Source organism: Salvelinus fontinalis, chromosome 25, assembly GCF_029448725.1.
Source record: "Salvelinus fontinalis isolate EN_2023a chromosome 25, ASM2944872v1, whole genome shotgun sequence".
Classification (NCBI taxonomy): Eukaryota; Metazoa; Chordata; class Actinopteri; order Salmoniformes; family Salmonidae; genus Salvelinus; species Salvelinus fontinalis.
Window position 1 is genome coordinate 13,921,120 of NC_074689.1, and position 12,302 is coordinate 13,933,421.

Genomic DNA, 12,302 nt, shown 5'->3' on the forward strand with positions numbered 1-12,302 from the left:
TCTCTGTGGCGAAATATGCAGAGAGAGGCAACTCGCTGACAGTTGAATAGAGTACATCACACATATATATACTTTTCTAAAAATAGCTGTCCAATGAATGTGAAGGAACTACGAGTCAAATTCACCAATAAAAAAAGAGACAGGACTAAATGATGTCAGGAGACGATTATGATTGGTTGGTTGTGATATCATATGCGCGCGGGCAAGCTGATTCGAGTTCATTGGTTAACGTTCCAAAAGCGTAATGCTGTCACGAGGGGGTAGGTAGGTTGCGAGGTTTGAATAAGGAAGTTTACATGGTACGGGCTTCGCATTTAGTTCAGTGTTTGCAAATAGAGTAACTTCATCACCAGTAAGCAGTGGTCTGCCAACGGGGAAGCAAAACAACGCTTGTTTGCAGTGCGTGCTATTTGCATTAGCTACAGATAGGGTTGCATGTGAAATTAAAACAAGGATCTTACTTGCCTGTTCGAGATTTACCAATATTTTGAATATTATATTGATTCTAAAGAAAAATATTTCAGTGCAGCTCTTTAGCCAACATTTGGGATTTGAAATGGATGTTCTACCCATGTGCAGCATCTTTCAGGAACTTCAGATTGTACATGACACGGGCTACTTTTCAGCTTTACCATCATTGGAGGATTACTGGCAGCAGGTAACATTTTTATCCGTTCATTTGAACTGTTTCATTAAACTGAAATAAAGATAATGTGACCAATCAGACAGGCTGTTAGTCTGGCATTACGATAGGCTACATGTGTTCAAGTACGTGCAAACGAATATTAATTGATACATTATATCCTACTAATACACGTTAAGATATTCTACAGCACGTTGTCAAACAGTTCCTCATGCATACCTTTGATAATCTACATTTTGTTTTAAAATGAAAACAATGTGTCAACTTTATTTTGTAGTAGATGATCATGAATTGTAACATTGCAGAAGCGTCAGTAAGCTACAAACATGCAGAATTCCGTGGCTAGCTGGATGTGTCAAATTCGGCGCGTGTGCTAGAGTATGCGAAAAAGAACCAAACGTGGTTCGTATTTCTAGGGATACCTCCGAATTGAGGACTAAACGTGTTATTTAACCGGTTACCCACAGATGCACAAGCTCTTTTCTTATCTTGTTTTATACAGATGGCTGATTCGAAGTAGAGCATTGTTGCCCGTCAAAGCACGGCACCAGTCTAGTTCAGTGAGCCAGTGTTTGACAGCTCGGGAGTCTCACTTGAAATGAATGAGACGCGACCAATATAATTTCCAGTAGTGTTGTGATATTTCTGAGCGATGTTATAGGCTTGTTTCTGAGCGATGCTACTGTAAGTAGCCTTCATATCGGAAGTGAATTTGAAAGCAATGATTTGGTTCGAGTAACGGAGTTGTTGTCGTTCAAAATGCTGCGGAGCGGAACTCGTTCGTAAGCGGATCTGTTGAAGTAGTCTAACCGGAATGAAGCCAATTCAACAATTTAATTTTGAAAGTGGATACAATTTACACCAATAAAGTGTAGCATAACTGACCCCTCGTATTAATCATGACGGGACTGCCTCGCTTGTAGTCATTTTTCTGAAGATATTTGCAGTTCATACGTGATTGAAATCGATCCAAGTAGTTTCCTTCAGGCATTTGCGAGTTGGGCACGGAGCCAACTTCTTCCTCGCTGCCATAAGAGATATTTAACTCTTTCAACACAGCCACAGAGAAATACCGTCGAGACTGGTAGTGGTAAATATAAACATTTAATATAACGTATTTTTACCAAAGAACTGGAAAGGTTATTTTACTTATCAAAACCATAGTTTGAACTAACCATAAGGTTTATATTCCTCTGAAACACATCGCATTAATTTGCATGTCGTTCAGTGGGTTTCAGTATGCTCATATCCACACTATCAAATGTCAGCAGTGACCAATTCCGTGCGAATTCGTGTGCGCATGAGAAGATAGTATTGCAACTGGAAATTATTGGTTTAGATTGTGGACGGGGCATTATGTGCTTTGCCTGGGGCAGAATTTTTTTCTCTCCAACTGTTCTTGTCAAACCAACATGTTGCCATACCTCCAAACAGATTACCCTTTTTTTTTTAAATAAATCCTCAAGATATAGGACAAAACTGAATGTATTATAACATTGAGAAACTGAGTTCTGGGGGGTAGGAAGGATGTGATTACATGTAAGGCATCGTATCACTCAGTCTGTGGCAACTGAATGAGGTTTGGGGAAGCAGGAAGTTCAGTGGCTTCCTTAAAAGGACACTAAATGTGCTCTGAGTCATTCATTGTACCACAGAACTGACAATGGATATAGTCCCTGTTCCTCCACACATACACACCGCTTAGGATATGTAGTTTATGACTGCTCAACTTGAGTATGTAAACATGTAGCCTAGCTAGCTTAAATTTGGTCACAACCATGTGATAGTCAAGAAGAGCCCATTTCTTGTTTGAAAATGTGTTTTCGTACTAGTGTGAAGCTGTAGTTTACCCAGACTAACCTTAGCTGGTCTGCCTTGTGAGCCAAAGGAAACAAGTTGCACAAGTCGCTTGTCATAAAACATCAATGTGGTTGATACTGCTTCATGTGTTGGTGGTCTGGTAGCTCCCTGAAATGCAGTACACCTGTGATCTCTTCTATATATTCTAAACATCTGTTTTGTTTGTTCCTGAACCAGACTTGCTTGGAGTTGGAGCGGTATCTACAGAGCGAGCCTTATGTCTCGGCGACATCCGACATCAAGTTGGAGCCGCAGGACCTCTGGAGCAAGCTGATCTTGGCCTGCGGTGATAAAGCGATTGACTCTGACCCAAAGATCCCTCTGGTCAAAGAAGAGGACAATCAGGATGGCCAGATCTTGGAAACCAACAGTGTAAACTCTGACGCCTGCAGCGAAGCTTCAGACAGTTCCGTGGAGCTCTCGCCGACACACAGCTTTACCTTGAACCCTCTGGGGCCGGTTCTGGCCGGTTCTGGACCTTTTAGCCCTTCTATCATTAGCACTCCCCCATCCTCCCCAGAGGTCAGCTCGGAACCCAGCATCTCACAAGGCTGGGGAAGTGTAAACACAGAATTGACCTTGCCGGTAAAAGTCCGGACAGGCGGCATCGGAAAGAACTCGGCAAAGTCTGGGCTGGTTGGTGGAGACGCGTCACCGGACGGGAGGAGACGGGTGCACAGGTGTCACTTCAACGGATGCCGCAAGGTTTACACAAAGAGTTCCCACTTAAAAGCACACCAACGCACTCATACAGGTGAGAAAGCAGACATTTCCCTATGCTATCACACCCCAGGCCTCTGCATTGCATAACCTTGGGGCAAAATACAAACCCTGTTGGCGGAAGTGACAGTGATGGTACTAAGTTTCCTTACTTCCTCACTGTTACACAAAAGCAATGTCTTATTTGACTGCCATTCTTTATTTAACCAAATGGTATTGTCTGTCTGGTTAGCTAGTTGTGTAATGTAATTTAAAGAGCCAAAACCAGTTCATTGCGTGTCCTCATGCAGCCACAGAGAGAGTGCCACACAGTGCACTCACTCTCAGACTATTAGCCGTACATGACTGGATACCTAAACTGTGACCTAATCTATCTGGAATGTGTCTGAATGCTGTGGGGGAGGGGAGGCATTCATACTGAGGGATGCAGTCCCAGTGCACATGGGAATACAAGGGACTTGGGTTTGCATCCCAAATGGTGCCCCATTCCCTTTATAGTGCACTACTTTGACCAGAGCCATAGTATGGCTAGTAGTGCACTGTATAGGGACTAGGGTGTCATTTGGGATGCAAACATTAGCCATGGCTCTTCAAAACGGATTGTTTCACCATGGGAAAGGGAGGCTGTTGAGTGGGGGCCTGTATGGTCGTTTGACCGTCCCTTGTTTTTTTATTAGCAGCATGACATTGCACGTGTGTGGTTTTCTCCATGGGCTCTGACCCTTGAAGACCGCTATTACGTCCGGTGTATAAAGGACTTTCTGCGTTCCAATACATGTTTTGCGTTGTGTTAGCGAAGTGTAACCAGTTCATTTGAATTTAGACCAAGTGTCATTGAGTAAAGTTGTATAGCTGTCAAGTGACTACCGCTGCATCATCTCATCTGGTCATTTCCTTTCTCTTTACTACCAAAGGTCATTGACCAGAAGAAAGCTCACAATTTACAAAGACTTTAGCTTAGCACACAGCATTTTTTTCCACATTGACTGGAGGTTAAAAATGTATTGTGCAATATTACATACATTTCACAATATTAATGTTTTTCTCTTGTTTATTTCATAGGTGAGAAACCATACAGGTGTTCATGGGAGGGCTGTGAGTGGCGATTTGCACGGAGTGATGAGCTAACCAGACACTTCAGGAAGCACACTGGGGCCAAGCCATTTAAATGCAGTCACTGTGACCGGTAAGCTCCATCACTCTACTATCTACAATAGAGACCACATGCACCTGAGTGTTTACACAATCCCTCTTGATACCATTTAATCAAGTGTTAGAAAATAATGATTGTTTTACTAGAGTTGTAACGATGTCTGTTCATTCAGTGATGTGAATAGCATTGCATTGTTAACAAGGGCATAATGAAAATGGTTAGTCATGCATAATGACATTCTTAAAATATGTAATTATATTGTCAGGCTGTTTTTATGTTCAATTGGTATCTGTACTTGTATCCTTGACACACTTGTTGGTTTTTGTAGTAGTGCTGCTACTACTACTACTTTTTAGGTACACTCCTGTTCACACTTTCCTTCTCTCTTTCTCTCAAGGTGTTTCTCCAGGTCCGATCACCTTGCCCTCCACATGAAAAGACACCTCTGAGCAGGTCGGAGCGGAGCGATGTTAGCCGTTTAGTGAAACTAACAAACGCAGCAAAAGGAAATGTCGTCTCCTAACCAGCCTCATGGTTGAACTGCCCTTGAGAGGAGCGAGCTAGGGGAGCGTGTTCTAGCCAAAGTATGCCATTTTGCACCATACCCAGTGCCTCCGGGATGGATGGACTCCTTGGAGAAGGAAGGCGCTCTGAAGGTTGCCTGTCCAAAAACCACAACAACAGAGGACAAAATCATGTACAGACAGAAGGAAGCAGCCAATTGAATTGAGGGACTTGAAAGAAAAAGACAAAAAAAAAAAAAACTAAAACAAAGACAAAAAAATAATTTACGAATGAATGAGTTGAATGTGTGGTTGGTGCATGATGTTTTTGAGGTGAAGCAACTGTCTCCTGGACGACTGATACACTGGTACTGCTTTACAAAAACGGTTGTCTGAGGTAAGCATGTGTGCACTGCGAATGTCTGACTTGGTTGACTGGCCTGTGTGCAAAGAGGGGGTAGCAAAGGCGGTCTGGTACCAGTGTTGCTGTGGACTGAATGGTGTCAGGGAGCAAGTTTTCTTTTCTTGTAGTTGTGAGTACGGGTGTGTGAGAACGTGACTGACTGTCAAGCAGCAGTGAGACTGAGTGAAGATTGGGGTTTCTCGCCAGAAGCCTTGAGGGGTTGTGGTGTAGAGTGGTATGGGGGGGTGATGTTTTGTTCCCCCCCATTCAGCAACCCAGGCCAGGGCAGAAACTCCACAATGTGAGTCCTGAGTGAGAGTAGCTTTTTTTGGTGTTTGGTGCAGCTACTAAATGTGCAATGTGTTACGTAGCTTGTTTTTTTACAAGTTACAAAGCAAATTTTTAGTCCATTGTATAAGCTGTGTGCTTAGAGGTATAACACAACTATACTATAACTTCAGTATCATAGACAGGTGTTGCATGGTTCTAGGGTTTGTTCTCTCTTCCTGTTATTCTGTAATCAGGACTGCAAATAGATTCCAATAAAGGCGCAGCTAAATACAAACGGTTAAATGTTACAATATTGTACATAAAGCCTTGATTTTTTTTATTTTATTACTTCAGTACTTCTCTTTCTCTCTTTTTGGTTTGAGAAACCATGACTGCTTACTTAGCAACTGAATCATTCATTCATTAAGCTATTTTTTTTGTTTCACTCATCGATGCCTTGAGGACTATCGGATTTGATTTTGTATATTCTATCTTCTTTTCTACCTGGTAATGCACTGTTGACGACCTTAATGGTGCCTTATGCAAGTGACCTATCCTTGTGGGATGGATGACTACTCCTTGGAGAGGGGCGGGGGGGTCACATTGTTGTATGGGTGATTGAAAAGCTTTATTAAGGCTCAATTTCACATGAACTTACTTGCACCTTTCCTTGTTTTCAGAGACTGCTAGGTCTATTAGCCCTATGTAGATTGTGAATAGTGTTTTGTGTTTATAGCATGTACAGTACAGATCCTCCCTTGTTAGGTTATATTGCATAGCACCCTGATGATCTATATAGTACATTCAGTCGATTCAAACCAATACTTGTGTAAAATAACTTCAAGTTATCATTTAGAGAGCACTTATAACAATATATTACTAGCCCAATTTACTACCACTGTAGTATGTACTGTATCTACATAGTTATACACATTTGGTATCAAGTGAAAATGTTGCTCAAAGGTACAAAAAAGCCTGATGAGACGATAGGACTAGATCTGGGCTGTCACCCTATTCCCTCTTTAGGTCACTACTTTTGGGTCCATAGGGCCCTGGTCAAAAGTAGTGCATCATAAAGGGAATAGGGTGCCATTTCAGATGCAGTCTAGGACATGAACTTGTGGTTTGCATAAAGACAAGGCTGACTTGAAGGGAATGTGATGGTGATGCAGCTGCTTTCAACAATGCCCTAACATTGGGTTTGTAGAGAACTCGGGGGCCCAGACTCACTGTAGGGCAATATCCCCCCTGCAACCAAAGCTGAGGAAAAACCCTAAAGATTTATTGTAATTAACAAGCTCCAGTTGGACAGCCCTTGCCTTGTACTGCATCTCTGTAATAAATTGCTAAAGGCTTTGCTGGCATAGAATTTATTACGGACTGCTGACTCTGGGAGTTTGCTATTGACCCGTCTGGGCAGCCGCATTCGTTGTTTTGGTCCAGGCAGCTACATTATTATCAAAACCAACGTGAACAGGATTCTGAAGAGAGAGAGAGAGAGAGAAAAATATCTATCCCCCCTCCCCATTTGAAGCTGATTCATTGTTTATGTACACACTTGAAATAATTTGAAGACTTCAGCACATTTTTGCAGGGTAAGGGACCAAAATAATGTTAAAGGATAGCTTATTGTGTTTTATATTTGTCATTTAAAAACAAGTCTAGACTCAAAGATTGGTGAGATTAACATTGAAATATAACAAAGTACATAGACTTATTTTATTCAGTATCAGGGACATGCCATGCTTTGTGGGTGGAAAGGAATTTGACATTGCAGCAAGATCAGTGTAGCAGGGCCACAACATGGATTTTAGATCAGATTGTTGTAAGAGGGAGGATGAGTACAACTTGAAACGGCCTGCTGCAAAAAATTACACCGCCAGCAACAGCAAGGCTTTTGTGGCAAAGAAATAGAACAATGACTTTCTGTCTTTGTAACAGAACAGCAGCCAATATCTTTCAGGTGATAATCGAGCCTTAATTAAGCCTCATGTTTGCTTGCATCTTAACCTACAGTTTCCCATTGCTGTCTGCATCCCAAATGGCACCCTATTCCCTATTAGAGTACTACTTCAGACCAGGGGCCATAGGGCTTTGTTCAAAATTAATGCATTATATAGGGAATAGCATGTCACTTGGGACGCACTCTGATTCTTTCTTCCCCTTCCACACACAGCGCCCGCCCCTTGTTCTTTACAGAATCTTTGTCAAAGAAAACAGAAAAAAGAAAAAAAAATATTCATTTTGTAAGATTGTTTGTTTTTTGCTTTATGACATTTTATTTGAAATTGTTTTGCAAAATTGTTATATTTCTGTATGAATGTATTTTTTATTGGAATAATAAGAATCTTATCAGACTTATGCTTTGTTTCATTTTTTTAAAATCTTCTCACTTTATTACATAGTTCATATTTTCAGGGCTGCAGGTCGGTTTATGTAGTCAGAGGGCCGGTTTCCCAGACATAGATTTAACCTAGTCTTCTATTAAGAAACTCTGTCGATGGATAATCTCCATTGAACATTCCTTTTAGTCTGTGTCTGGAAATAACTCTGGGTCAGTTTTCAAATGGAAGCCAGTGGAACTAGCTTGGTCCCATCTGCTGTAGCCAACTCTTACATCTTAAGTAATCTTATCCAGAGCGACTTACAGAGCGTAGCAAGTGCATACATTTTTCAAACTGGTCCTCCATGGAAATGGAACCCACAACCTTGGTGTTGAAAGTGCCATTCTCTAACAGCTGTCATGTCATAGAGTTGGCTACTGCAACAGTATAGGACCAGGCTTGTAGAACTATCCCATCCAGTCAGCATTTATACATCACATAACAAAGTTGTCATTAGGTTTATAGTTTTGAGATTGTTTTCCAAATGGCCAATAGAATTAGAAAGGGAACATATAGTCAACATACTCGTGATCAGGACAGCTAGATTGGTGTAAGGGAGAAATTGAAGGCAACAAAATCCTTTCCCATTTGCTCTGATACTAATCTTATGCTGCACATTCATTATTTTCTATGCATAATCACCATAATAGGCTCCACAATTAAACTATTCCTCAAGGTTTAGGTATAACTGGTATCCCTAATACTCTCAACATGTGTATGTGCAAGAGCTGAAGAGCTTTGTCAAGCATAATATTTTTCTCCTTTTGGATACAACTCCTAGCCAGGAGTTAGTAAAGGAGTGTGTTGAAGTAGAATTGAAGAGCTGGTTAACTTATTTTCTAGGACTTTTGCCATCCACTATGTTTACCTAAAAGTAGGTTCCTTGCTATTCATCCAATAGCTCCCAGCCCCCTCTCTCCTTGGGGTGGTAAATACCAGACTGAAAATATCTCACTAAAAAGGAGAAAATGGATACCTTGGAGAACCGGTTGGGAAACAGAAACCTGCAGTAGCGGTGTGTGGGTAAAATCACTGGAAAATGCCAGAAAATATCCAACCTGTGTGATAATTGTGTTTGCTCTATAATCTGTTAGTTCATATGCCTTGTGACTGTGATATAGAGGCCTAAAGGCCGAGACAAATGTGTGGCAGAATAAATTCAACCACACATTTGCTTCATCACAAACTGGAGAGCAACCTCTGTCCGGTGGAGTCCTCAAGGCATACTGCATGTAACTAACAGTTACGATTGAAGTCGGAAGTTTACATACACTTAGGTTGTAGTCATTAAAACTCGTATTTTAACCACTCCACAAATTTCTTGTTAACAAACTATAGTTTTGGCAAGTCGGTTAGGACGTCTACTTTGTGCATGACACAAGTAATTTTTCCAACAATTGTTTACAGACAGATTATTTCACTTATAATTCACTGTATCACAATTCCAGTGGGTCAGAAGTTTACATACACTAAGTTCACTGTGCCTTTAAACAGCTTGGAAAATTCCAGAAAATGATGTCATGGCTTTAGATGGTTCTGATTGACATAATTTGAGTCAATTGGAGGTGTACCTGTGGATGTATTTCAAGGCCTACCTTCAAACTCAGTGCCTCTGCTTGACATCATAGGAAAATCAAAATAAATCAGCCAAGACCTCAGAAAAGAAATTGTAGACCTCCACAAGTCTGGTTCATCCTTGGGAGCAATTTCCAAACTCCTGAAGGTACCACGTTCATCTGTACAAACAATAGTACGCAAGTATAAACCCCATGGGACCACGCAGCCGTCATACCGCTCTGGAAGGAGACGGGTTCTGTCTCCTAGAGATTAACATAATTTGGTGCGAAAAGTGCAAATCAATCCCAGAACAACAGCAAAGGACCTTGTGAAGATGCTGGGGGAAAAAGATACAAAAGTATCTATATCCACAGTAAAACGAGTCCTTTATCGACATAACCTGCAAGGCCGCTCAGCAAGGAAGAAGTCACTGCTCCAAATCCGCCATAAAAAAGCCAGACTACGGTTTGCAACTGCACATGGGGACAAAGATCGTACTTTTTGGAGAAATGTCCTCTGGTCTGATGAAACAAAAATAGAACTGTTTGGCCATAATGACCATCGCTATGTTTGGAGGAAAAAGGGGGAGGCTTGCAAGCCAAAGAACACCATCCCAACCGTGAAGCACGGGGGTGGCAGCATCATGTTGTGTTGGTGCTTTGCTGCAGGAGGGACTGGTGCACTTCACAAAATAGATGGCATCATGAGGTAGAAACATTATGTGAATATATTGAAGCAACATCTCAAGACATCAGTCAGGAAGTTAAACCTTGGTCGCAAATGGGTCTTCCAAATGTACAATGACCCCAAGTATACTTCCAAAGTTGTGGCATAATGGCTTAAGGACAACAAAGTCAAGGTATTGGAGTGGCCATCACAAAGCCCTGACCTCAGTTCTATAGAAAATGTGTAGGCAGAACTGAAAAAGTGTGTGCGAGCAAGGAGGACTACACACCTGACTCAGTTACACCAGCTCTGTCAGGAGGAATGGGCCAAAATTCACCCAACTTATTGTGGGAAGGTTGTGGAAGGCTACCTGAAACGTGTGACCCAAGTTAAACAATTTAAAGGTGATGCTACGAGGTACTAATTGAGTGTATGTAAACTTCTGACCCACTGGGAATGTGAAAAGCTGAAATAAATCATTCTCTACATTCTGACATTTCACATTCTTAAAATCTAGTGGTGATCCTAACTGAACTATTTCAGCACCATTTCAACTTCAACATTTCGGCAGCATCAAATCACCTTCGCTTAGTCTAATACAGTGACAACTAAAAGGTACCAAAAACAATTTATTCTAATCAACGTAAGCTAAATATGTGGCTGTCCATGGTTCTGATTTCTGTGTGTGTGCGTTCGTGCAAGTAGAAACAACATATTGACTCACCCTACTTGTAGAGAAACACCAATGCCATCTTCCTCTGTTTCATGATAATGAAATGGTCTATCACTCTGTCATATAGTACATGTTTAAATGTTTTGTTATCCTAGGCTACCTGGCTAAAATGCTTGCTCGCTAGCCTAACTTCCTTTCATGGGCAACATTAGCTAGTTAACATTAGACTTCTACATCTACTGTAGCTACATATTGAACTTCCATTAATGGTTGGATCAGAATCACCGTTATCATCATTGGCCAGTACGGAGAATTAAGTAAAACCACAAGTCCAAATCCTTAGCTCCATCCATGGTTTATTTAGGAAAGGGTCAATTTTAGCTAGCTAACTAGCCACCGGAGGACAACAACACAACGAGATGCAACAATTCAAGTTGTTTCTTTCAATGACATATGCTATCAATGCGAGTTAATAGGAGTGACGCCAAATCCAAACTTGACACTTTCTTTGGTGATCCAGGACCATTCACAGTTGAGCTCCCTCAGTTTAGCTCAATGCTGATTGGCTATTTTTTAATACTCTTTTATACAGGGAGGCCAAATGATAGCTGAGGGTGCTTTCTCCGGTAAATTGAAGGAAAACTATGAAACACAGAGAGACTAAATATAATTTGTTTTCTTTTTTTCTTTTTACATTTTTGGGGGAAGCCTGGCTTCCCTTGGCATCCATTCATGCATGCCACTGGAAACCTGACCTACCTATCGAGTTCTGTTTACTCAGTCTTGTTTTGCCATCAAGGTTTGGGCTGCGTTCCTCATTTCCCTAACATCTTGAAAAAGTTCAGGTTTCTTGAGTAGTGCACTTCTTTCTGCACCGCTAGTTCTTAGGGCTACAGCAGCTTTGCTCTCATCAAAGCAGTATAAATAATTGATCTCCATCTCTGATTGCCTTTAGCATTTATTAGCATGATGCTTTTATACACTTGTTAGATAATTACTCTAACTTGACACTAATAACGGTAAGATGCATTGCAGTTGATAAACCATTAGTAACTAACACACACAAAAATGTAAGTGAAAAAAACAGAATGTTACTTCCTTCCTTCCTTTCCTTATTCCCTTGGTTGCAGTGGGAGAATGGGAAAACGTCTGCATCTCTCTGATTCCCAATAAAAAACCCTCTGGTTTTAAATTGGAGTTCAGCCCTTCAGTTGGTAATTAAGCTCACTGTAGAGACCCTCCCAACCGCAGGATGTGGAGGAAGAGGAATGTTATTGCTGCCTTCAATGCTGATATGAAGCCCTTCATCTCCTAGAGTTGCCACTTGATATCCAACTTGTAAAACATTATCAAAAGCATGAAGAGTCGGTGCCTTGCTTAATGTATAGATGAGGTGCAAGACAAGCTGCTATGTACTGTAATATTTCTCTGATGGACCGGTGATTGTATGAAGACTATGTAGACTAGGCT

General features: G+C 41.2%; 1 protein-coding gene across 1 annotated transcript; it reads left to right on the forward strand.

The window, feature by feature from the left end:
* The first annotated feature begins 256 nt into the window (after window positions 1-256).
* On the forward strand, window positions 257-7,909 carry klf6a (Kruppel like factor 6a). Its single transcript, XM_055881325.1, has 4 exons — window positions 257-658; window positions 2,681-3,257; window positions 4,286-4,409; window positions 4,774-7,909. The coding sequence occupies exons 1-4, from the start codon at window positions 557-559 to the stop codon at window positions 4,823-4,825; spliced, it is 855 nt and encodes a 284-aa protein (XP_055737300.1). The 5' UTR covers window positions 257-556; the 3' UTR covers window positions 4,826-7,909.
* Window positions 7,910-12,302: the final 4,393 nt, after the last annotated feature.